A 27,767-nucleotide genomic window follows, 5' to 3' on the forward strand; every position below is an offset into this window, starting at 1 on the left:
ACAAATCCTGGGAAGTACCTCAAACCCTGAGCAGACTAGACTATTGGTTGCTTACATGAGCCTTGGCTTCTGCCTCTGTAAAACACAAGTTGCAGAATAACACCGGCAGGAAAGGATATGGTGAAGCTTAAAGAGAGAGATGTAACAACACGCCTGTTAGGCACAAAGCTTCCGCAGTTCTGGAGACACTCAGCCAACAAGTAAACACCATCCTGCTTGACTTAAGAGTAATGTTTTAATGTTACAAGAATTGAACAGTTCTATTTTCAGTGGTTTAACAAATTTTAATTCAAAAATAGACACTCTGAAAATAAAAAAAAAATAAAGTCCAACAAGCTCTGAATTTACAATAGAGTATACCAATAGTCACAGATAACTGCCTCAAAATCCATATTTTAGTAATCACATGCAAGTATTATATTTTAAAAATGCTATACAGCAACACATCAGTGCTTCCCAGAGGCCATCAAACCCTCATACTCGCAGGTGGGCCAAACCCCCTGCTGCTGCACATCATCCAGAGGGGTGAGTTTGACCAGAGCTGGCTGGTCCTCAGTATCAATTCTGTTGCTTTACATTATTTCTTATCATGGAAGGAAGAAAACAAAACAAAGATTTGGCATCCACGGGACTGTGAAAATTCATTGATTTGCCGTCCCCTTTATCTGAACACCTAACTCTTAACACATCTACCCCAAGCTACTCTAACCACAGGTAGAGCTTCTGGTCTGCCTGTCACCTTGCGCCTGAAACCCGAATTCCATCTCAAGTTGTATCTAAATCAAGAGCAGGACCCACATGTCTATCACGGGTCCTTCCTTCCTACTAGGTTACAAGCAGTCCCAAGGAAGGAAGCACCTTGGTGTTTTCAGTTTAAAGGCACTAAAAATGTCTTACCTTTGAATGGAGAAATGACTTGTCATCACAGCAAAAGACAGTTTGCACCATAAAGCATTTCTGTTCCTACAGACTTTATTTGTGAAGCAACACTTGATTATTACTACACACCAGACCTCAGATTCAGGATATTTTAATAAATGGAAAACATTTGGGTTTTTTTTAATGAATTATATTTAAAAAAATAGCTGTCAGGGGACACTTGAGAAAGTATAAATCAAATTTGTACTCTTAAGCAAACAGCGTTCACAGAATCAACAGAAGTCAATGCTTAAAAGTATGTCCCTAGGGAGCCATACACAGAGTACTCGCTTTTCTAAACACGTACTGTCACTAGCTGCTGTCTGTAAACTAAGAGGGAGCGATGCTTTAATTTTTTATTAATTAAGTATTCTCAAACAAGCAGAAATTCCCTAAAATGAAAAACCAAGTATTTGTAGATTCCAGGCTGGTGCTACTGACACCGACACTCATGGGGAAACGAGGCGTGCATGGAATACCAAAGATTTAATTTACATGACAGAAGGAAAAACTGAAACAGCTGCAAAGCAAACTGCAGAGAGCAGCTCATCTGTGGAAGTGTGTGCTTCCTTTTCAGGCTTTCTGAGCACCTGGAACACCTTGAAGGGCCTCAGACACTTAGAACAGAGTGAAAGGTGGGGACGGGGTGTCCAAAGTCAGCCAGACTCCAGACTTACTCTTCTACAGGTCTTGTGATTCACACTCAAAGTTCAGTCTGTGTTTGACATTTTTAAGTTCAGACATATCAAAACCTAGAAGTACAGAGGGCTTGTGAGTTTTTATTGCTTTCATGCAAATATACCTTCTTTTCCCAAAGAATGAAGCCACGTCAATTTTCCACACCCACAAGAGTGATGACAGCAGTTCCACTTCTTTTCTACTAGGATATGGTCTCTTGTGAAAATAATCTCTAAGAAACTGTTTCTTTTCCTCATAGGAGCGACCATCATACTTCCTGGGGTCTAATGCTAACACCTGCAGTGAGTCGTCACTGGCCCCTGACCCCTCGGTCCTGCTTTCATTCTTCTGTCTCTTCAAAGGCACAGCGCTCAGCCCTTTCTCTGAACCTGGGCTTGCATCAGTATCTAGGGTGAGCTGGGGCTCTTCCCCATCATCCCTCTGGTCTTCCAGCCCTAAATGGCCTTCTGGCAGCTTTCTCTTTACAGGAAAGGTGGACTCAGGGATCACTTCCCCATTGACCATCAGCAGTTCACTGCTCTCAATAAAACCTGGCTGGACTTGGAGGTCTGAGCTGCTGTCCTTGGGAGCACTTCTACAACGGAGCAAATGAACAGCGATGGCCCCTAAGGTCATGTTTCCAGTGTAGACCCCACAACAGTGGATGCACTTAAAGGCTGGAGACCTGAGCATTGTATGGACTGTGGGCATGACATGGTGCCTCTCCTTCAAATGCAGCTCGTAAGCATCAGCCGTCATAAATGTGCCGAAACAAAACGGGCAGGTCAGCTTCTGTTTGTTAGGTATCTTTGGTGCAACCTCAGGCTGAGGCCTCACCTTAACATACACAGGTACCAGCGACTTCGAGTGTATTCCAGCAAGGATAGCCAGGTACACTTCTCGCTCTCCCAGTTTCTCCCGTGGCAGTATGGTGATGAAATCGAGATGAGGGAACAGCAGGTTTCCATCAGCATCCAGGTCCAGCTGGAAACCTCTGTTACTGTAATCCATGGACAGTCTCTTCTTGCCCAGGTGCTTAGTCCTGCTGTGCTCCACAAGGCCCCGGACATCATGAAAAGTGCACGGACAAAACAGGCACCCCAGGCCATGCATGAGCAAATGGTGCATCAGCTCCTCCTGTGAGACCAGGCACTTACAAGAGAGGCAGCGCACTGTCTTCTCTCTCATCCACTTCAGAAATGGGGCACATGCAGCAAGCTTCTCAGGCTCAAGTTTCTCACTAGACTTGGACTCACTCTGCTTGTGAGCCACTTCCACGTGAACCTGGTATACATTGGCAGGGAAGAGTTCATTGCAAACCTGGCAGAGCTGAGCCTCGCTCTGCTTGTGAGCAACTTCCATGTGAACCTGATAGACATTGGAAGGGAAGAGCTCATTGCAAACTGGGCATGTTTTCCACTGCTTAGCCTGTTTGAGTGCCTGATTTGCATCTGCCACAGGTGGGGTAGCCTGAACAAACACACTTGGGGCAGGGCTCACTAATACCTGTGGAGAGGGTAGGCTGGGCAAGGAGCTGCCCATCTGTGTGCCCGAGCTTGACGGCAAGAACTGCACTGGCACCTGGGGTGGTGATCCAACAGCTGCAAGGCCTCCACCAGAGGGCACCGGCAGAGTGACAGACACTGGGGCCAGTGTATAGGTGGGAATTCCATTCACCTGTTTCCCAGTTGGAATGAGCTGTCTGAGAATAGAGCCCGAAGTAAGGAACGTAGTGTTTTGTGAAGTTCCAGCTCTCACTGGCTGGCTCACAGGCAGGATACTGGTGCTGACAGACGGACTGAGGTGCAGTACACCAGGTCTCACTGGTGGTCCCACAGGAAGGACTCCTGGTGTTACTGGCTGACTGAGCTGAAGAACACCAGAGTTCATACCCTGATTCACAGGGACAACTCCTGAGGGGACAGTCTGGTTTGGGGAAAGCAGCCCAGGTGGTACCACCTGGCCTGCAGGGAGAACCCTCAAGGGCACTGTCTGGCCAGGAGGGAGAACTCGAGATGGAGCTGTCTGGCCAACAGGAAGAACTGATGACTGGACCACCTGGCCAGTAGGTAAGACCCCAGAAGTGGCTGTGTGCCCGGGGATCACGCCAGCAGGGGTCATCTGACCTGCAGGAAGGACTCCTGATGGAACTGCTCGACCTACAGAAATCACCCCAGGAGATGCAGCCTGGAGAACCCCCGAGTTAACAGAGGGACCCACAGGCAAGACACCAGCCCCCACAGGTCTGTTAATGGGCCCCATAGGTCTGTTCATGGGCCCCATGGGCTTAGTGAGGGGTAAAACTCCAGGGCGGACGGCTTGGTTCACAGAGCACATGGCTTGGTTCACAGGAAGGATGCTTGTTCCCACAGACTTATTCACAGGCCCAACTGACTGAGTCAGAGGCAGCACAGAAGTACTCACAGGCTGATTAAGTGCAACACTGTGAGAGAGAAAGACAGGCGGGGGAGCTGACTGCTGCAGGGTGAGGCTACTCTGGCACACAGGCAAAGAGCTGGAGACCAGAGCTACATGAGACTGGGCAGTGGTAGGTGGGGAGTGTGTAAGGCTCCCAGAAGTGCCTGGGGCCACAGTCACTGACTGCACAGTGCCAGAGCTTTGATTGTTCTGTGGCAAAGCAAGCTGGAAGCAGGGTGGAGGGGGTGCAATGCTTGGAGCACTGCTGTTTGGAGGTAAAGCCAAGTGAGTCACTGGTTTTGGAGCAATATGCATTTGCTTCAGAAACCCAGTCCTCTTGATGTGTTCTGAAATCACAGACCTCAGCTTATTCTCCAAGTCCCTATGTGCATCTGATGTCAAAATGTGATACATCAGGGCATCCTGACTGCTGGCGATGGCACTGCATTTTTTACAGTAGTACTTGTCAAATGGCAGGATTTTATCCACACAAACAGGATCGCTTGCCTTTGGTTGCTCTCCTGTTTCCTCAGTTCGCAAGCCAAAGTAGGAGTTAATTAAGTAATTAAAATGGGCCACCAGCACATGCTTCTTCATGCTGTAGTACAAAGTGTTGGAAAAGTTACATTTTAAACACGTGAAGCTTATCACATCACTCCTCGATGCCTTCGCCTCACCCAGAATGTTCACTGTGTAGCTCTGGACTTTGCGTGCAGGCGCATGGAACATTCTGAAGTGCTTGCCCACCACCCTGGGCTGCGAGGCAAATGGGCAGTTGGGGCAGGGGATCATCAGCTCCTGGTCAGCCTCATCTTCGTGATATCGATGCAGGTGATTTTTTAGGGAAGTGAGCACCTTTGTTGAGTACCTACAGAGACTACAGCAGTATGGCTTTGTTCGGTATCTCTGTCAAAAGAGAAGAGAGTCTTAGAGTAACAAGTTACTAGGTTTCCCTCATCTATGTGCTTACTATATTATGAACATCACACCTTCAAGTAACAGTGCGTTCTCCCAGCTGGTGCTTCCGATTGGAAGGCCATGTTTAGTACTCTTGGCCTCTGCTTTGCCTCTACCAGAAGACTCATGAGTAAATTAAGTTATGCCACCAACTAAACCATGTTTATGGGTACTTAGTCCAATTCTACATAATTTTCACATGTCTCAAATACTATTTTTTGGCACTGTTTTTCTTAACCATTTGGGAGACTATCAACTACTGTTAACTTACGCACTATAGAAACACTAGATTTAGTCTAAACTCCTCATTTGCTGACCCTAAGCGATCACCTAAACCCACTTCTCTCAGCACTTCAACCTGCACTCTATTCTGTCCTTTACATAAAACACATCAATGGAAATAAACTCAGTTTTCTTCAACAAAGTTATTTTCCTCTACCTTCCCATCACTTTCCCCCTCACTCGAAACTGTAAAACTTAGAATTCAGCTGCAATTGACCTGGCTTCCAACTTGTAAGACCTTTTTAACTGTATTTTCCCCATTCCCTGAGGCAAGTAAAGATCTAGGCTAGCTACACGGATGTACTAAGAAGACAGGCTTGTTATCCCAACTACTCAAGAAGAAATCAGAGGGTAGAATGCATAAGGCCAACCTGGGCAACATGGTAAAACCCTGCCTGTGATGGACAAATAAATAAATGAATGAGTAAAAACACAGATTAGAGACACAGATCAATAGTGGAGAGCTTGTAAACATGTAAAAGGCCCTAAAGTCTATCTTTAGCATCATCCAAACAGATGATACCCACATCCAAACAGATGATATAAAGTCAGAAGGGTGCCCTAGTGAGGGTCATTACTGCTGTGGTGAAAACACCATGACCAAAAGCAAGCTCAGAGGGAAGGGTTTATTCAGCTCATACTTCCAGGTATGAGAGGAATCAGCTCATACTTCCATCACTGAGAGGAATCAGGGCAGTAACTGTTGCAGAGGCCATGGGGCAGTGCTAGGTTCAGCATGCACTGCTCAGCCTGCTTTCTTACAGAACCCATAATGGGCTGGGCCCTCCCCCATCAATCACTAATTAAGAGAATGCCTCCCAGGCAGAACGTGTGGAAACATTTTCTTCATAGTTCTCTTCTTTTAGAGGACTCTAGTGTATGTCAAGCTCACGTAGCCAGCACAGAGGCAGTAATGGTAGAAAGGTCTGTCTCAGGGAGTAGATAGGGAGCAGAGTGGATGGTATCAAAATATGTTATATAATGTTATATACATGTATGAAAGTCTCAAAGAATAAACAAAAAGATTTTTTTTAAGCTGACAAGGCAGACACTCAACAGATTCAGGACCAAGAATCATTTGCATTAAGGAGAGCTGTCACTTTTACAACAGTGACTCATGTTCTCTGGAATCGCTGGAAGAGTATATGGAAGCCTCCCGTCTCAGTCCAGAGACCCAGAGCATAGAAACCACACAACTCCTTCCCTTGTGTCAAGACGGAAGCAGACTAAATCTACTATGGAGGCCCACAGCAGACTGTGGCACCCAGAGCTGGCTGACCCTTGCTGAAACTGTAAACATACACCTGCTCCACTCCCTACTAATAATACTGCCCTTCCACTTGGTCTGATCAGGAAGACGCACAATTCAACATCATATTAATGACTTTCAGTAGCCAGCAAAACTGGGTTCTAGGATTTGTGCAGACCTACAATAGCCTCAGGCAATAGTCACAAAGTGAAGGCTATAGACTGAAGAGAAAGCAGAAAGAAAACTTACTTTCAATGTTTCTACAAGACACATTTTCTTATATTTAACATATCTGAAACCCAGACTTACTTTAGAACTGAAGGCAATAGTAATTAAAGTGAATTACAGTTGTAGTTTCAATCAAAGGGTATACCTTCTGGCAGTCAAACAAAAAGCCAAGGGAAGGAACTGGTAACAAGTGCTTACTACTATCTACCAATGTTGAATAAATCTTCAAGGGTCGCCAAGGTTCTGAAATGCCCATTAGCATGATCCACAAAAGGAAAAGATGACAAAAGTTACTCCATCGGAGCAAGAGGCTTCAACTCCTTGAAGGCTCTGCTAAAGTTTTCAGTTCTAAAGTAGCCATGTGAACAGCTGAGCAGGCCCTATAAACATCTGATAAAGGTCAGATATCCAGAACACAAGGAACAAGTTCAAATCTCAATACAAACAGATTTTAAAAAGCTTATCAAAGACTCTCTCTAAATACCAAGTCAACAATGGAGAACAGCTCACATCGTCCATCACCAGCAAGATGGAAACTGACCCAAAGGCATTGTTCCCAAACACGAATGTTCCTAGTGGGGGGAGCAAAAAGAGTCAGCCTCTGTGTAAAACAGCCTGGACAGCTTCCCTGGAAGGGAATGGGGACATGCACCACAACCTGGCAATGCCAGGTGGAGACACCTACCCATGGAATAGAAAGGTATACATCTATGAATCCTACATGAGCAGGCCAAAAAGAACACAAAGCAAATAAGACATCAGAAACTGGAAAAGCATCATCCACCTGACAGTATTCTCATAACTCAGGGCTGCCAAAGACTCCAAGCATGGTGTCACTCCAATTAAGTGTGCACACACCCCAAGCCTCCAGAGCATAAAGTCTATCCTCTGAAACCAATCAATCAGCTGGGCACTGTTCTCGTCCCTAAGAAAGCCTCATGTGTCCTGATTCCCCAACCTTGTTTCGTCTAAGCCACATCAGCCAGCATGTGGGTGATATTCCTGTTGCCATGCTACACGTTCCTAAATCCTGTTTCCCCAAAGAAAGGAGGAGACAACATGGGGATAGCAGGCCAGTATTCAACATGGTGCATACTCTGTTTTCCCAGAGCACAGCAGCTAATACAGAAATTTCTATTATCTCAAGCTATTATTATAACTTTTTTTTTTAAAAAGTTAAGATTTGTTTAATGTGATGTATGTAGGTGCACCATGTATAATGTCTCTGGTGACTACAGGGGTCAAAAGGGGGACTGGACTCTGGAACTGGATTTAAAGACAGTTATTAGCCACCATGACGGAGGATTCAAACCTAGGTCCTTTGTAAGAGCAACAAGTGCTTTTAACCGCTAAGACATGTCTCTGGTTCCCTGTTATTGCCTTAAACACTCCAAAGACAAAACTCCCTGACTAAAGAAACTTTTAACTTTTATCATTCCCTTCAGCCTGTGTGTGATCCAGTCTTTTCTCTCTATAGCAGGCTTTCAACTGACCACTCAGCAGCAAAACTTTACACACTATTTCCTAATTCAAAACCTCTAATTTGGGCCAGCAAGATAGCTCAGTAGGTACTCCTTGCCAAGCTTGATCACCTGCATTCCCCAGGACCCATATGGTAGAAGACCTGCTAGAATATCATGCATGTGCATATACAAGTAAATATAACCAAACAATACTTGATCCTGTAATTATATACAATTATATACAATGCTATTGTATATAAGTGGATAGTCAAAACTTTTGAGTGAGAAAATTCAGTGGGGCCTGAGATTCAAAACTTCAAGGCCCCATCCCCACTCCCAAAAAGGCATACAGGAAGCCACAAGCTACATTGTGCACAAATCACACCTGTCTCAAGGGATCTTGTCTATATAACTAAAGAGCGAGATTTTGAAGTATTTGAAATGTTTCTTTAAAAAGAAAAGAAATGTTTTTTAAAAATATTTTTTCATTATTTATTTGTGTGTGTATATATGTATGTGTGAGAGAGAAAAAAAAGAGGCAGAGAGACTAGATTATTAAAATAAGCATGTCAGCAAACATTGTCAATAAGCTAAACTGGATGAAGTTTATTATTCTCCAAACAACACATCTCCATTTGCTGGCCCAGCAATTTATGAGACGTCACAGAAAAGGAGGGTCAGGCCTTCCTTCTTACTGCGCCCGTTGTGTCCCAGCAGTCCCTGCTCTGACACACCAGAATGCCCTACGTTTCTAGTGCCAGATCAAGAATGCTTACGTTCTACTCTGTACTGCTGCTCCAAGACAGCTTTGCCCCTAAATGTATGTATGTTTTCTTTGTGGATGTATGTGTACAGTGCATACATGTACGTGTGTGTGTGTGTGTGTGTGTGTGTGTGTGTGTGTGTGTGTCTGGGTGTCTGGGTGTCTCGTTCTGTCCTCTCTCTTGGTGAACTTGAAGCTAGACTGGCAGTCTAGTCTGTAAGGCCCAGTGACCCTTTTGTCTTCTCTTTGTCCCTCCACAGCACCAGTTTTACAAACCAGTACACATCCACACCTGGATTTAGGTCAGGAGTCTTCTTGCTTTCGTTGCAAACACCCATTAAGCTACCTCCCAAGCCTGTGTCCTCAAACATTTTGAACCTGACACTAACTTGACCAAAAAGTTCATCCAGATATCTGTTTGAATAAAAGAAGTCTCTTTTTGGTTTTTGGGTTTTTTTTGTTTTTTTTTTTGGTTTTTCGAGACAGGGTTTCTCTGTGTACCCCTGGCTGTCCTGGAACTCACTCTGTAGACCAGGCTGGCCTCGAACTCAGAAATCCGCCTGCCTCTGCCTCCCAAGTGCTGGGATTAAAGGCGTGCGCCACCACTGCCCGCCAAGAAGTCTCTTTTTATTTTACTTTATTTGGTTTGATTTTCAAGGCAGGGTTTCATTGTGAGAAGTCTTTCTTAAAGGCAATGTGACCACACACAGTATTTACAGATCTCAAACAATTCACAAGACTACCATCTAAATGAAACACTGTAAGTTATGTTTTAAATACTCAATGGAAATCAATCCATTCTAATACTATACTAACTTGCAACTCTTTAGCCAGGATCAGTGAGAGATCATTTTATCAAAACTATTCTCGGGCCTGCAAGATGGCTCAGTGAATAGACACTTGCTGTCTGCCAAACCTGACAACCCAAGTTCATTCCATGAAATATACATGGTCAAAGGAGAGGCTGATCTCCACAAGTTGTTCCTGACCTCCATATCACGTGTGTGTGCCCCCACACCCACACCCACATATATAAACAGATAAATGTTAAAAACAAGAACACGACTCTCACGAGAAGACGCAAGTCTGTGGTCAACAGCTGATCACTTTCTGGAGGGCACCACAGTACTTCTGACTGTCTAGGGTGCATGAAAATGGAGTATATCATCCACATACTCCTGGATATACAAATCTCTGGTCTCTACGAACACTGTTCCCAAGCTGTGGATTTCTTCTGCTCTCAGCAGAAGCCCAGTTTGGATCAGATTTGTAAACTGAATCTACCCCAAGGAACTGCAGCTCTCAGATAAATGACTTTACACAACACTCCAAGCTTTTCTTCTTCATGGACGTCACCCCCAGATCATAATACCCTGTGTGCTCCTCAGACGACCAGAGAAGCCTTACTCCCTTTCTGGGTGGCTTCAGTCCATAACAGTGAGACAGATCTTCTACAGTTCTATGAGTACCTGGTTCTATGTTCTATGTGTAACAAAAGAAACTGGTAAGCCAGACAGTGACTCCGGGGTGACCCAGAGGGCGTTACTGTATCAGAAGAGATGGCTCCTCACATGACTGCCCCAAAGACCCTCCACTGGGATACTGGGATGAAGTAGGAGATGCCAATCCTGCCCAATCTCAACAGTCCTAGGTGGAAGAATGTGTGTGTGTGTGTGTGTGTGTGTGTGCACCAATATTACAAAAAATTAAAAGTAGGTAAAGCATATATATAAAATAAAAGTATAAGGAGAATATTTTCACACCAATGTACAATACTTGTATTTTAAGCTAATTGTATTTTCTTTCAAAAGTCAAAAAGATAAAAGGTCAAAATTATAAAGTAAAAATATTAAAAGTTAACTATTAAGAATTTTTTAAAATATAAACATAACGTGGTAAAAATGTGCAACATTCAGAAAGCCAGCAGTAGTCGTCATCTATGTCACTGCCTTACACAACTTCCAGGAGGACCTGTAAGCTCAGGGCCTACACAGACAGGAACTTTTAAGAACCCTTTTACATACAGTCCCTTCACAGTACCTCTTCTCTGAGGAGATGTGTTCAGATAATTACCACTGTATTACTAGCTGTTCACAATGTTCAGTATAGCACCATGCCATACGTGTCTACAACTGGGATATATGTATGCTATCCTGTACATCTGGGTAGGCACTTTGTGATTTAAATGTGGCTTATTGGACAACAATGAAATTACCTGATGACACATTTCTAAGAACACATCCCTGTCCTATAGAAGCAAGCCTCCCCTAAACCAGTAACAGTCACAATTACCAAGTGCTACTTACTATACTTAACTGCATGCACTATACTTTTCTATGTCCAGCCACATGAGCTTGTTAAGATTAGCATCACAGTCAGGCAGTGATGGTGCACACCTTTAGTTCCAAGAGTCAGGAGACAGAAGCAGGTAGATCTCTGTGAGTTCAAGGCCAGCCTGGTCTACAGAGCTAGTTCCAGGACAACCAGAGCTACACAGAGAAACTTTGTCTTCAAACACCCCACTCCACTAAAAAGATTAGCATTCCTACAAAAACTGCAATGCCTCACACTATGACCTACATCACTAGACAACAAATGTTTTTAGTTCCATTATGATCTCAAATAATCACCTTTGTATATACAGTCTCCCACTGACTGGAATGCCATTAATGATGTGTGTGTGAGTATGGCATTTGATGTCACAGAGTTTTATTCAGAAGATTTACTAACAAAGGTTCTCCTTACAGTTGGTTCTCATTACATCACTTGGCTACATCACCACACTATGCATGTAGATAGCTGTCAGCATCAACAGTCCTGCCATGAACAGTGACTCTAGCTCTGCTTCCTCCCACCTCAGGAACAGACCCTCCCACTGTAGCCATGGTGTGCCCAGCCTCGATTTACTTGCCCCTAATGAAAACAAATTACAAAATACATACCGCTTTCTTTCCAGAAGGTTCCCAAAGAGAAACATCTCCCCATGATGTATTATAAAAGTATTTCTCTCCTGGATCAAAGCCTTTAAGCTCCTTAAGGGGAAAAAAAAAACATAAAGAAAAACAAACATTATGTATCAATCTGTGTGTTACAGAAACATTTAAAGTTAGACATGAAGGTGAACGCCTGTAGTGCCAGGCTGAAGCAGGAGGATCCCAAAGTCCAAAGGCAACCTGGGCAACTTAACAACACCTTGTTGCAAAAATAAAAAGGTATAACAGTTAGACCATGAGGCTCAGTGGTATAGCATGTGCCTTGTGAGCCGAGGCCCTGAGTATATAATCCCTTCCTACAAGCATTAAATCCATGATCAAGCAATCTGCCACCTCATAAACCTATATGGCAAAGAATGGAAGCACAGTCATTAACAAAGTTTGACATTTAAAGTATGCATGTCAAGAGAAAGGTTTAAATTATCCACATTAAAAGTACAACTTATAAACAGAGCCTCTCTCTCTCTCTCTCTCTCCCAGAAGAAAATGTTCCCTACACTTTGTACACATGAGCAAGGCTCAAGTGCCCATAAACTCATGCAGCACACACAGTGTGGGCCAAGAGAAGAACTGACATGGCGCTCAACAGTCCATCTCCAGAGGCACTTCAGCACGACGCAATCTGCCTATCATTCCCTCTGCTCACCGTACAGGGCTGACCTTGTAGTCAGGATCTGAACAGTTAGGGTTTGTGTTCTTTCCCTAAAACACAAGTCATTTTTCGTTTCTTGCTTTAATTTTGTATATGTGTTTCATCTACACATGTCCATGTCCATGTATGCCTGGTGTCCACAGGACCCAGAAAAGGACATCAGATCCCCTGCATCTGCAGTTACAGATGATTGAGAGCCACTATATGGATGCTGGGAATCAACCCCAAGTCCTCCGGAAAAACAGTCAGTATTTTTACTGCTGAGTCATCATCCCTCTAACACCAGCTGTTATTTTTCACCAAAAAAAAAAACAAAAAACAAACAAATAAACAAATAAAAAACCCACAACACCTTGCTCCACCATGAAGGTAGAAACAAATGGTACAATGGAAGTGGCTAAAGCCAGTAAGCCAAGTAGCAGTTTTATGACAAGAGGGACAGTGAAGAGAAGAACCACTTGTGGGCAGGGCAAAGAACAGTATCAGGTCCAGCACGCCAAAGAAACAGCAGGAAGAGGGAGTAGGTACATGTCATTGTTTGAATATGCTTGATCCAGGGAGTGGGACTATTTGGCGGTGTGGCCTTGTTGGAATAGATGTGTCACTGTGGGTGTGGGCTTTAAGACCCTCACCCTAGCTGCCTGGAAGTTGGCATTCTGCTAGCAGCCTTCAGATGAAGATGTAGAACTCTCAAGTATTCCAGTACTATGTCTGCCTGGATGCTGCCATGTTCCTGCCTTGATGATAATGGACTAAACCTCTGAACCTGTAAGCCAACCTCAATTAAACGTTGTCCTCATAAGAGTGGCCTTGGTCATGGTGTCTGTTCACAGCAGTGAAACCCTAACTAAAACAGTACATATACAGTACAATTGACAGGGTAAAAACGGGTGAGAAGCACACAACACTAGTTTAAGTCTCCAATACTCATTGTTAAGACTTTTGGGACTCAATCAGGATAAGAGATCCCAAGCTCAGTTTCACTCACTGTAGACAAAGACTGTTGAGAAATGTATTAGAAAGCTTTTCACAAGCAAACACCATCTCCTGTTGGTCACAAAGTGCTATGACGAGCACATTCAGGACGCAGAGAAACAGAAATCAGGGAACCCAAATCTAGTCAACCTGGCCTGAGCACAACCAGGAGAGACATGTAGCCAACACTGCCAGGAAGGAAAAACAAACAGGGCCTGAGCAGAGTGCAGAACTGTGCAGAAGGCTGCAGGAGACAGAGGCTTTGAATAAAACTGTTTCACAGGCCTGACGGGAGGTGCTGAGGAAAATGTAACCAGAGTACTTCACATCTAAGTTCACATGGCCTATGGCACTTTTCTAAATTGAAGGTAAACACCTAATATTCTTGCTTTACCTATGACACGCATTATAAAGTGTGTGCAGCAGAGCATTCACAAACTTCCGAGTGTGTCAAGAAGCAGGTAGAACTTCCAGGTATACAGTGCCCTCAGAGTCACCCCATGGAACCCAGAACAAGGGCTAATGAAGGGCACAAGTGAAACATGTTCAAGGATAGGCCATCATCACAGAACTGGACATAGCAAGGTTCCAGCCGAAGCAGCAGACCCACCTGAATGCTGGAAACTTCTAGCATCAAAACAGAGAACAGAAATACACTACAACTGGGAAGGGGTCGCATCATTTGCAAAGTTTACTGACTGCTTTGGAAGGTGACACTTCAAAAGGATGGAGGGCCTCTGATCACTAAGGAATGCCTGCTGTTGGCTAAGTAAAGAGAGGACCAGATGAGCCTGTCACCAGCAACATTCTCAAGACCTGACTGTGGGCCAGTCAGCAAAGTACATACTTCATGACAAGACAAAGGTAACCAAAAAGCCAGCAAAGTTACCACCTAGTATAAACCTGGGGAAAGAAGCCCTGTAAATGAACACCCATCTGCAGAGAAACTGGAAGCTCAACAACAGAGTACTACAGGTCAACCTCTCTAAATGTGGCAATTAAATTTCACTCTCTACCTAACAATTAGCTACATTTTATAACATTTACAGTTTATAGTACTGTCTTTATAATCAAGGATTACCTTTAATAATCAAGAAGGAATTAGCTGAGTCAGTTAATTCCAATTAACAGTTAATGACCAATGGTAATTAATACACTACCTTCACCTACATCAATGCTAGTACTCTGCCTCATGGCTTGCTCAGTCTGCTTTCTTATGAAACCCAGGACCATCAGCCCAGCAATGGCACCACCCACAATGGGCAGGGCCCTCCCCTATCAATCATTAATTTAAAAAATGTCCTACAGCTGAACCTTATGGAGGCGTTTTCTCAGTTGAGGATCCCTTCTTTCAGATGACTCTAGTCTGTGTCAGGTTGACATAAAACTAACCAGCACAGTAGGAGACCACACAAAATCCAGCCATCATAAAACAAATAACGTTCAGTATCCAATTAAATTCTTTCAGCTATCTAATCAAGAGTAAACTATTACTCCAAACCAGGAGCACAAGCAATGATAGGTGTGTGTCAGAGAGATGGCTAAGCAGGTAAAGGTGGAAAGAGATGGGCTGGAGAGAGAGTTCAGAGGTTAAGAGGACTTGCTGAGCCCTCTTCCAGAGGACCAGGTTCAGTTCTCAGCAAAGGCAGCTGACAACTGCCCTTACCTCCAGTACCAACGGATCCAACACATTCTTCCTCGGGTATCAGGCACTCAAATGGTACACAGACACACATGCAAAATACTCATACACATAAAATAAAAATAAAGATAAAAAAAACAAAGAGGGGCAGAAGAGATGGCTCAACAGACGAAAGCAGGTGCTGCCAGTGTTCGATTCCCAGAACTCATATGATGGCTTCAGTTCCAGGGGATACAATGATTTCTGATCTCTACAGGCACAAGGCACACACATGGTATACATACACACACACATACCAAAACATTCAAACACATAAAACATCATTTAAAAATCTAAAAAATAGGGGCTGGTGAGATGGCTTAGCGGTTAAGAGCACTGACTGTTCTTTCAGAGGTCCTGAGTTCAATTCCCAGCAACCACATGGTGGTTCACAACCAACTATAGGGGGATCTGATGCCCACTTCTGGCATGCAGATGTATATGCAGAACACTCATTAAAAAGTTTTTTTCTAAAATCTAAAAAATTTGTAATAAAAAGGGGAAGGCAGAAGGAGAAAACTGACTCCACAAAGTCCTCTGACGTCCGCATACACCGGCACATGTACAACAGGATTAACAAATTTCAAAAAAAACAGGGCTGGAGAAATGACTCAGGAAGAGCATCTGCTGCTCTCCAGGAAGACCCAGTTCAATTCCCAGCAACCACATGGCATCTCACAGACGCCTGTCAACCCAGTTCGAGAGGCTCTGCCGCACTCACGATCTGACCTCCTCACCAGGCATGAAAGTGATGCACAGATATACACGCAGCAAAATAGTCACAGCTATGGGGGTTTTAAATTTTAAATAAGAAGTAAAATAAGGAGTTACAGAGAATTTGCTTCAGAACACTTTTATTAGAAAAGGCGAGATGAAATGCCGGGTGTGACCTCCAACTCTACAGTAGTGCACTTGCCTAGCATGTGTGAAGCCTGACATCAGTCACCAGCACCACCAAGTATGAGCAGAGCAAAGAAATGAAACACATTTAAATAAAAGCCCAAACTGTACTTCCATGAATACATATCTGTACTGAAAATAAACTGTATAATAAATAGTATGGAATTAAGAACAGATTTGAAACTGCAGAAGAAAAGCCTGGAAAAACATGTCTATCTATCATGTATCTAGTTATTTAGTTATAGACTGGCTATCACTAAGCACCCTGGGCTGGTCTCAGACAATCCTCACGCTTCAGTCTCCCAAGTCCAAGTATAAGATTACAGTCATGAGCCATCATACCTAGAGCTTAGCCTGAGAACTCTGACACAGCAAGAAAACAGAGCTGCAGAAACCCCAAGAGTTCTGATGAGCTCTAACTGGCACCCCAGCATGTGTGCTGAAAACTGGAGTATCACAACATCCTCCAAACCCAGTGAAAACTATACAGAACAATGATTCTCAACCTGTGGGTCGTGAGCCTCTGGGGTCAAACAACCCTTTTCACAGGGGTCACCAAAGACCATCTCCATTATCAATATTCACTTTACAATTTATAATATTAGCAAAATTAGTTATAAGTAGTAATGAAATAATTTCATGGTTGAGGGTCACCACAATATGAGGAACTGTATTAACAGGTCGCAGCATTAGGAAGGTTGAGAACCACTGGTATTGATGCTTCAGTTGAAGAAGTTCAGCAGACCCAGCCAGAGAAGTGAGACCACGCTACCATACATCAGAATTTCAGTACTAGAAACATGGGGTGAAGACACCAGCTAAAGAAAAGGAGCACAGCAAACTCATAAGAAAAAGGATGCAGGGCTGGAAAGATGGTTCAGCAGTTAAGAGCACTGACTGTTCTTCCAGAGGTCCTGAGTTCAATTCCCAGCAACCACATGGTGGCTTATAACCATCTGTAATGAGATCTAATGCTCTCATCTGGCATGCAGATGTACATAATACAGATAGAGCACCCATATACATATAATGAGTAAATCTTTAAAAAAGAAAAAAAGGATGTTAGAATTTCGTAACAAAAATGCCAACCTAGGCCAGGCATGGTAATGCACACCTTTAATCCTGGCACTCTAAATAGAAGCAGGCAGATTTCTTTGAGTTCAAAGCAAGCCTCATTTCCAAAATAACAGAGTAAGACCATCTCAAAGTCTACAACCATAGATAAAAACTTACTTGAGGGAGAAAGAACAGACAGCTAATGGAGCTGTCTGACACCACAGCTTAAAGGAAGTCCTTCAGGCAGAAGAACATTACCCAAGAGGAGTTTCAAGCTCCTTGGGGCACAGTGATCCTCACTGTCAGTCTATCTAATTTCTTCTTCTTTATGCACGACTACTTAACAAACCACGACCAACAACTCACCAAAAGTTCCCAACTCTCAGGGCCCCAGCATTTATACTCTCTGAAAAGTCCCTAGAATCCCAAATGTCACTTAATCACAGAAACTATCTGCCACTAACAAAATCATGTCCCTGCTACAGCATGAGGCAAATCATAGCTGCTGTGGACAATCTAAAGCAGCCCCATATTAAGGGATTAAGACGAAAATCGTATTTCCATAATATTTCTTTATTTCTGAGTGTTTCAAAGAAACCAAAATTCTCCCTACAATGGTATGATTGGACTGTTGTATGGCCTGACAGGCACTTACACAACATGCACATATATGTCAAAGCCAGCACTGCACAGCAACAAGTCAAGGACGAATTAAGGTCATGGTCACACACTTTTGGTCAGTTCACTGTCATAACAATGAGATTATGTAGATGGCATAGATAGTTCAAGAAATATTAAACAAAGCTGCTGTCTACTAATAGCCATGGGTCAGTCTGTGCTTACTTCATTCTTGGCTATGGAAACAGAGAAAGTGTCTGATTGAATTTTTACATTTTATGGAATAATTGGTTCAGAGAACTATGCAAACTAGATAAATGTGCTGCCTCTGAAGTATATCTCCTGGCCAGTTTCTTAATCAAATATTAAGAATATTTCAGGCTTTGAATTACGTTTTACTTGTAACTGGAATCTGGCAGTGAGCAACTAAGTTCCCAAGATTCTTAACAATAAGTCAACCTTTGCTTTAAAGTAGACAGGTATACTGTTGAAGAAACCGATAGTTTCTGTTCCTTTCTCAAGAGAGCTCTCTGTAGGACTGCCAGTACTTTAGTACAGTGGTTTGTTGTTACCTTACATCTCTTAAGATTCCATCCTATTGTCTTTCAAAGCTTTAGGAAATCTCATTTTTTGAGGAATTTTATCCATTCTCAACTCTCCAATTTCCACTCCAAAGGCAAGCCCTGTGACCTCCAACACCACTGGCCTCATCATTAGCTGGACACTCTCTGGCCTTGTCATCACCTGTCACTCACCTTCAGCAGCTCCTTGCAGCTGTCAAGCCCAATATCCACAAGGATGCCTTTCACCCTCTTCCGCACCTTTCTGATGTTGTCAAGATTCTGCACCGGAATTTGAAACATTTTTGATATTTTCCTTAAAGAAGAAAAAAAAATTGTAACTAATACATACACATACAAATATCATTTTAGCAGAGCTAGTAACACATTATAGTATCATTTATAGCAGACAGTGCTGAGGAAACTACAACCATGGAAAACAATGATACTTGACTCCTCCCTCCAGCATAACTTAGCATTAAAACAGAAGCTAAACTGCAAACTGAAATGAACACTTACGCATAAATTTTGATGGCTTTGGATTTGCCAACAGAGCCTCACTATGGTACCAAAAAGCGCCCACAACGAAAGAAAAAATATACTAGGCAGAGTTTAACAAAGTTAATGTATCCAAGGGCACCATTAAAAAAGCAAAAATTCCACAAAAATGAGGGGAATTTTTTTAAATTACATTTCTGATATATACAGATTAAAAAACTAGTAACTGAAAAGGGTTGACAAGATGGTTCAATAGTTAAGAGCACTTGTTTCTCTTGCAGAGGACCCAGGTTCAGTTCTCAGAACTCTTACAGAAGCTGTCTATTCTGTACATATATGGTACACAAGTATATATGCAGACAAAATACTCACACACATAAAATACAATGTATCATTAAAAACAAAAAATAATTCAATTTAAATGAGCGAATGATCTAAACACACTTTTATAAAATACAGGAAAGGATGCTGTACAACTCAGTCACTTTCAAAAGCATTAGTACTGGCCTGGCAAGGCGTAGGGAAACCAAAACTGGCACATAATGTCAACTGTAAGGTACACAGGGCAACCAATTCAGAAGGCAGCCTGAATTGGAACAAGTGTGTAGATGCCACCTAAGCTAGCAGCTTCACCCAAGAGACAAAGTTAGGCAAGGATGTTCAGAGAATTATTCAAGTACAACTCCAACATCCATCACATTAAGAAAGATGTGGGCAACAGCATAGCAGCTCACAATCAACTGTAATGAGATCCGATGCCCTCTTCTGGTGTTTCTGAAGACATCTACAGTGTACTCATATAAAACAAATAATAAATAAACAAATAAACCTTTAAAAAAACAAACTCATACTGTGGGGCTGGAGAGATGGCTCAGTGGTTAAGAGCACTGACTATTCTTCCACATGTCCTGAGTTCAATTCCCACCAACCACATGATGGCTCACAACCATCTGTAATGGAATTCAATGCCCTATTCTGGTGTGTCTGAAGACAGCTACAAGTGTTCTCATATACATAAAATAAATAAATCTTAGAAAGAAAAAAGAAACAAACAAAGGAAAGCTGTGAATACCTGTATTTTGGACCACAAAGAGAAGTACCAATGCATGCTATAGCCACAGAAAGTCTGCTAAGAAGTCAGACAAGAAGAACCAAATTTATATATAATTACAATTCCATTTATACATAAAGTGACAGACCTATCCAGAAATTGCAATGGCTGCCTTTGGCCAGAGAACTCGTCAGGGACAGTGAAGGGAACAGGGCTTGTCTTTTGTTATGCTGAAAAGGACAATGACAACTTTCAAACATATTCTGTAAATAGAGCAATGTTATATACTTGCAAATCCAAAAACTTGGGAGGGTGAAGCAGGAGGATCACAAGTTGGAGGCTAGTTTAAATTATTTAACAAAATTCTGCGTCAAGAGAACAATCCAACTTAGCAAAGTATACTTAACTCTGTGAACATGCCAACAGCCATCTTTTCAATGTGGAACTTTACAGTACATGCATTACCTCCCAATAATACCAAATTTAAAAATATCTGGAAAGGTATAAGATAAACCCTGTAGTTCTTAACTAACTAGGAGGTAATAATGTGACCTTACTGTCTGCAACATGCAAACATAAAAGCTAATGCATCATGGACATGAATGTGCATATATACTTCAGTCCACATTTGTGCCCTTTGAGAACTTGGTAGCAGTCACTCACCCAGACAACAGCAGAGGTACATAAGGACTCAATCTTAAGTTCCTTTTTTTTTTTTTTGGTTTTTCGAGACAGGGTTTCTCTGTGTAGCCCTGGCTGTCCTGGAACTCACTCTGTAGACCAGGCTGGCCTCGAACTCAGAAAGAAATCCACCTGCCTCTACCTCCCAAGTGCTGAGATTAAAGGCATGCGCCACCACTGCCCGGCCTCAATCTTAGTTTCTAAATACCACCTTCTACTAAAAATCAAGAGGCTAGGGTGGTGATGGCAAACATCTTTAATCCTAGCACTGGGATCTCTGAGTTTGAAGCCAGCCTGGTTAACATAAAAAGAGTTGGACCCCCCCCCCCCAAAAAAAATATCAAGGTGATCTGGGGTTATATATACTTCAGGTGGTTGAGTGCATACCTCCCCTTGCCTGGCACCCTGGTATCGATCCTCAGCACAGCATAAAATCAAGCATAGTAGCACATGCCCATAAACTCTGTACTTGAGAGGTGGAGGCAAGAGCAAGCTGTACTATATGACACCTTCAAGGAAGGAGTGGAAAAAACGAGAGAGACGCAATACCTTAGGAAAAGAATTCTATGGCTAAAGCAAGGTGGACGGAAAGCTCCAGTACCAGTCATGTCGAAAGGACAAGGGAAGAAGCTTGGAAGAAGTCTCCACAAGCCAAAGCCAAGACAATTTAGGCACCAGGAAAATGACAGCAATAGATTTTAACCTGTGGCAGTTTTCAAAAAATGTATGACACAATACCTCTCCAAGTTCCTCTTATGACAGAACCTGAAATAGCTACCAGAATGCTGGACAGAACTTTCTAACCAAACCAATCAAGAATAACAGAAGCAATGCCATACAAATGAACTCTAAGACTAGATTGCAAAAATAGTGCATGTCATTCTTAAGAACTCTTTGGAATCCAGCTACATTTATACACAAAACCAAGACCACATGGGAATTCCACATCCTCCAACATGAATTAAGGGTACTTCTGGAAAGTGTGGTCCCAGCTACCAAATCACCACTGGCTCTCAGTCTTCCAACACAGCAGAGGATGAGCTATCTCCACATTCCATGTAAACTTCTAATTCAGACTCATGAATCTGTTAAAAAAAAATATTGTGCTCTACAAAGTGCTCTCAAAGTAGTCCAGACCAACAAAAGCTAAAAACATGTGATAAAGATTGGGACAAATACTTCTCCACAGTAAGTCTGTTAATCAGCATAGATAGCTTCAGAGCACAGGTATAATCCCAGAATGCTACAGCAGAAAGATTATAGCTCAATACCAACTCTGACTATATAGTGAGGTCCTGTCTCAAAAAAAAAAAAAAAAAAAAAAATCAACAGACTGGGATGGTAGGGGTTGGAAGAAAGCAAGAATAGCAGCTAATTTTGTAACTAAAAGACACAACTGAATGTCCATCAAATGTGCATGGATAAGCCAATGTGCTATGTACAGAGAAAGCAATGCTGCTTGACAATAAAAGGGAGCTGATGCAAAAATATGTGAAAAGACCTTGGATGGAGAGTCCTTCTACCATCTCATCACATGAACTGTCTAAAGAGAACAGGTTTACAGGTGAACAGCAGATAGGAGATGGCTGTTGGAGGCCAATGAGTAAACAGACTGACTTCTAGAGGTGCTGAAATGTAAGACTATAAGACTGTGACAGCTGAACACATCAATTCTCTTTCCAGATCAACAAGTGTTACATTTTAAGAATTATCATAAGGTAAGTCTACCTTTGCTACCACAAACACAGAAATATGAGATGAGCCTGTGGCTTGTACTGGGGAGGGGCAGAAACTTGGGCTACCAGGGCAAGAGAGAAGGACACACAAAATGACCACACAGGAAGCTACCACTTGTATACACTTTTATTCTGCTTAGAAATAAGGTCCTGAGAAATGTCATCCCTGCATTTTCATGGTTGCACCTTTGAGTGAAACTGCAATTTTTGTCTTTTGGCTAAAATATGAATTGTACTTTCCAAACATAAAGGGGCAACTATTTGATATATATACACATGTTACATATACATGTATACATATGTGTGTGTGTATATATATACATATATATATACATATATATATACATATATATATATATATGATCATGAGCGCCAGTGAGGTACCTGCCGCCATGCAAAGCAACCTGAGTTGTCCCTGTAAAAGAGAATCAACTCATACGAGCTGTCCTCTAACATCTACACACACTCCCATACTTGTTTAAATATACAAATACACAAAAGCAAAATTATTGTAATTTAAAAATGTTTTAGTATCATGAAAGGAAAAAACTGAGGAACTATTCCAGAATGAAGGCTAAACTAAACAATCCAACTCTAATCTGAATCTTTTTTCCTACAAATTACATTACTGGAATGACTCCCAAATTCTCAAGGGAGTCAAAGGTTAAACAACATTTTGGGGGTGATTATCATACCTTGTTTGACAGTTTAATCTCAAATGATTGGGGGGGGGCTCTCTGTATTGTATTTGTGACTCTGTAACTATTTCAAGAAATATTTTTTAGGGCCAGAGAAATGACTCAGTAAGTAAATGTGCTTGCTGACAAGTCAGTCAGATCCAAGACCCACAAGGTAAAGAAAAAACTGACTTCTCTAAGATGCCTTCTGACCTCTTTTATGCAACTGAGAGGCAGAAAGACACAAACACACACACACACTCATTTTTAGATATCTTTAAACTACAAAAGCTACTTAAAAAGTAGAGTCAAAGTAGAAAATATTTTAGCTACTAACTTCACAACTAAAAAAAAAAGCCATATAGTCAACTTCTTACTAACTTTTTAAGAAGATTGGTGATTGTAATAAAGTGATAACTTATATCTGTTTAAACGCAATTTGGTACCATCTTCCAAACTCAACAGCAGTTTCTGGGTCATCCACCCTCTGACAGCCTTTGTAACCCCTATCTAAGGAGAGGCTGGCAATCTCTGGGACTCAGCAGGACACCAGGGGACACCTCCTTCCTTACTTCCCTTCACTGTGTTGCAACCATTTATTGGCTGTTTCCCTCATGGACTGAGCTTCCTTCAAGGGAAGAATGTCACAAAACACCACAAATGCTAAATAAACACAAATTTTAAATTTTAAATTATCAGATTGCTTGATACAAACTGAAGTCCAACACATTCTAGGCAAAGAGATCACATCAAACACCAGTGAAGCAAAGGAGACAATAAATACCCCAATCTAACAACTGTTATAATTCAAAGCTAGAAGACTCAAACCAGGGGAGGAGGAGGCAGATGATTAACAGGAAGAACATTTTTAGAGATAACAAGGAAAAACTGTTCATGGAGTGGGCCAACTGTAAGATTCTTGTCAGGTCATTTACCTAGGAAAGGCTGTCTTGGAGCTTCAGGGACCATTAGTGGTACAAAACAAAGGACTAAAAAAAAAAAAATCCCACAGAACATGAAGTAAAAATAAAATTTTTAAATTTCAAAACTAAGCTGTTGGAAATCCCAACGATGCATTCCAAACACCACCCAATCGCCGTGCAGGCCAGACTAAGCACATTAGCTAGAACAAGACCATGGTTAATTATGTTCACTTGCTCTCTCAAATGCTATTTCCTCTCTCAAGCTCCACCGTTATCTTCTAGGCCTTTTCATTCTCCAAATGCTGGTGGTTCTGCCCCATCCACTCAGCTCAAACAAGAATGCTAAATTTACTGATTGCAAAGTACAGTGTCAAGTCACACAGGCAAGACCTACTCTTTACTTGAGATCTGGGAAGAAGGGTCCAGGTCCTGGCACACTTTCAGAAACAGCACTTACAGACTAGGTGGCTCTCTGAAGCACAGGGGTCACAGAATGAGGACGTGTGTGACCCAGTAAGCTTTAAGTAGGTTCTGTAGATCATGGCTCATGGCTTGGGAACAGGGCCTAGAAATGTCAGGGTTTTTTTCTTTCTTTTTCATTACAAAAGGCCCCCCATTCCTTTATTGTTACTGTGGTTTAAAAAAAAAAAAAGAGCCCCCCCCCTTAGAACTATCTATTTAAAAACAAAAAAACTCTGAGGAATCCAAGAAATGAAACAAACAATTATTGAAGCTTTATAATGTCCAATCAGCCCTTCCGACATCCCAGGTCTACTGTAGACAATCACTCTGGGAAGGGCACGACAGATAATCTAACCATAGGTTTTATCCATCCTAAGATACAAGATGGCACACAGAATGCTGGGTTATCTGGAGGAATGGGACCCTATACTCACATCTGCATATCCTCTCCACCTCTAGAAGAGCAGCTGACAGCCAGCCCGGCTTCCTACCCACCTAGGTAAAGGAACTGACTTTTTAGTTTGTTTGTTCCAGAAACTGAAATATCTCAAATTACCCAACTCCTGCATAAAATAACAGTTCCTAAAGAGATCGTTTTATTGCTTTGGTATCATGCCCATATAAAGATAGTTCTGATATATATTATTTTATTTTTGATATTATAATTACAGCATTCCCCTTTCCCTTCCTACCCAAACCCTCCCATGTTCCACTCCTTGCTCTTCCAAATTCATAGCATTTTTCATAAACTTATTACATACATGTGTATGCATGTATATTCCTAAATACAACTTGGTCAGTCTGCTTGTTACTTTATGTGCATCTTCAGGACTGACCACTTGGTATTTGATAACCAATCAATATGCTGTTCCCTGAGGAGGACTCACCCACTCCCTTAGTAGCCTGTAGAGGCCTTATCTCCCCACCCCCACCCCAATCCACTTTAGCATGTCTACTGTTGTCCCTGTTCAGTCCATGTTTAGGCAGTCAGAGGGAAATGGAAAGGACTGGGGGCGTGGCTCCATGTTCATGCAATGCTCCTGGAGAGAACCCAAGTCAGGTTCCCAGCACCATGCTTGTTTGTTGGCTGACAACCACAATCTCCAGGAGATCTAGCACGGTCTCCCCTCTACAGCACCTGCACTCCTATGCACATACCAACACACAGGCACACACATACTTTAAAATACATTTTTAAAAATAATCCCTAGTAAGACAAAACATCTTAGTTCCTATAAAATCTGAGTTTGGGTTTGTTTTGGGTTGGTTTGGTTTTTTTGTTTTTTGTTTTTATTTTTGTTTTTGTTTGTTTTGCCCGACAGCCCTGGTGATCCTGGAACTCACTCTGCAGACCAAGCTGGCCTCAAACTCTGAAATCCACCTGCCTCTGCCTCCTAAGTGCTGGGATTAAAGGCATGTGCCACCATACCCAGCAAGATCTGATTTTTAAAATGGTTCATCTCAAGTGGCAACACAGCAAGGGTCACAACACAGGTCCTGGAGCTTCTTCCTGGATGAAACCAACTCAAGCACTTTATAGCTGAGTAAACCTAGCCAATCACCTAATCTCTCTGGGCCTAAATTGCCTGCATCTGTGGAACAATGCAAGGAATTTAATTCATGAGCACGCTTTACCAGACAACATTGGTAAAGCACTACACATAATCATCAGGAGTTTAGTATACTCTAAATCAAAAACTCAGTGAGATGCCCCAACTATTAGAACTTCCTTTAAGCAACTTCTAAACACTGTAGTAACTCAGCAAGTCTGCCTCAACCCTCAAGCCAATCCCTTTCTAGCCACCTGACCTTCATCAATTTGCTTTCTCTAAATAGCAGGTTAGCAACAGCCAAAGGATTTGTTGCAGTGTGGAAAAGCTAAGCCTTACCATCCCACAGTTTAGGGAACCAACGATGGAGCAACAATACACTGAAAACTTGACTTCAAATGAAAACGGTATCGTCAGATCCCAAGACAACCTCAAGCTAAAAACTGCATTAACTGTTATCCCCTAAAGCCAGTGATCCAGACCTCTCTTCCTCCCATTTCTCAACGAGATGCCTAAAATAGCCTGAAATGACTTCATTTCCTGCCTACCATAAGTGCAAATCTGTGCTTAAGGTCCTCTACCTAAGGACCACTGTGTCACCGCTATTTTCTGGGCAGTGCCTCCATCTACCCAAGGCATCGTTATGTGGCCAACATCATCACCACCTGTGATATCTCTAGGCAATATGCATAAACTTCCAACCAGAGCTTAACATTCACTTTCCAAAACTTCTTACACATACTGTCCCCTATTCCCACATCAGACTAGACCAGTCCAAGCCCCAGCTAGCAAATCCCTTCAGGCGAAGGTTCCGTCGGTGCTAATGTATACTGCAGGTTGGTTACCCTGTATGGGAGTGATCACTCATCCTAATCGCATTAACTTTAAGCACCACACTCAAACGAGTTTTGGTTCGAATTCACGCATACTTACCAAAAAAAAATTATGTGTTGCTTTACAATAAAAACCTTTGTAGAAATTGTGCGAATAAAACCTAGTCTAATCCCTCTAAAATGGCAGATGCAAAGTTAAATTTCACATTCAGCATCTTCGTATCAGTCACGAATGCCGCAGTATCATGAATGAAGAGGCAGGGATTTGCCCTCGGCAGTGCCTAAAATCAACCTCTCCTTCGGAAAAAAACTCGGCGCTTCAGACGTGGCCACAATCTTGCCCTGCATCCCGCCATCCTCCACAACGGGCTGATCCTCAGGCTTCAGCTCGATTCCCGGGTCTCCGCAGAGGGGCGCCCTGCCGCGCCTCCCCGTAGTGTCCTCTCCCACCCTCCCTTTGCTCCCAACCACTCTCGCTCGCCACGCCCGGCGTCCCGTCCCTGCCCCGCCCCCTCTCCCCATCCATCCCCGGCCTCTGTTCTCGGTGTCCGATCCGCAGGTCCCCCTTCCCTGCCCAGTCCTCTCCTCCGTCCTCCCTGTCCCCTGTCCCCGCCCTTCCCCCTTCCCAGAACGGCCCCGCTCCCACGTGACCCGCGAGCGGGCGCGGAGGGGACCCGAGCCGCGCACTAGAATGTCCGAGATTCCGAAGGCACCGAGGTAGCGACGGCGCGGCAGGCCACAGTGGGGACAGCGCAGCGGACAGCGGTGGGGACGTCGGGGCGGACCCAGGAGTGGACGGCGGGTGGGTCGCGGGGAGGGTCGGGGGCGGCGCAGGCCGTAGGGACGATACCTACCGCGGGGCGCGAGGAGCGCCGCGTCCCGCCGCCGTCGCAATACCGCCGCGTCCTCCGCCTACGCGGCGGGACCCCCGCCCCGCGCCCGTCCCTCCTCCCGCGCGCCAGAAA

At 43.1% G+C, this 27,767-nt stretch overlaps 1 protein-coding gene across 1 annotated transcript; it reads right to left on the reverse strand.

Moving 5' to 3' along the window:
* Positions 1–268: 268 nt before the first annotated feature.
* Adnp2 (ADNP homeobox 2) lies at positions 269–27,767 on the reverse strand. The gene is made up of 4 exons (XM_028768939.1): positions 27,657–27,767; positions 18,587–18,707; positions 11,899–11,988; positions 269–4,920 (listed from the first exon to the last, which is right to left on the reverse strand). The coding sequence occupies exons 2-4, from the start codon at positions 18,692–18,694 to the stop codon at positions 1,600–1,602; spliced, it is 3,519 nt and encodes a 1,172-aa protein (XP_028624772.1). The 5' UTR covers positions 18,695–18,707; positions 27,657–27,767; the 3' UTR covers positions 269–1,599.

Source organism: Grammomys surdaster, unplaced genomic scaffold, assembly GCF_004785775.1.
Source record: "Grammomys surdaster isolate TR1022 unplaced genomic scaffold, NIH_TR_1.0 189, whole genome shotgun sequence".
NCBI classification, from domain to species: Eukaryota; Metazoa; Chordata; class Mammalia; order Rodentia; family Muridae; genus Grammomys; species Grammomys surdaster.

What these genes read in the sequence shown, in the direction of transcription:
- Adnp2 (XM_028768939.1), bottom strand. Translation starts at nt 18,694, where the DNA reads ATGTTTCAAATTCCGGTGCAGAATCTTGACAACATCAGAAAGGTGCGG. An exon ending in GCTGCAAGGAGCTGCTGAAG is followed by an intron (nt 11,989 to 18,586) that starts GTGAGTGACAGG and finishes TTTCCCCTTAAG; the next exon opens with GAGCTTAAAGGCTTTGATCC. An exon ending in AACCTTCTGGAAAGAAAGCG is followed by an intron (nt 4,921 to 11,898) that starts GTATGTATTTTG and finishes CTCTTTTGACAG; the next exon opens with AGATACCGAACAAAGCCATA.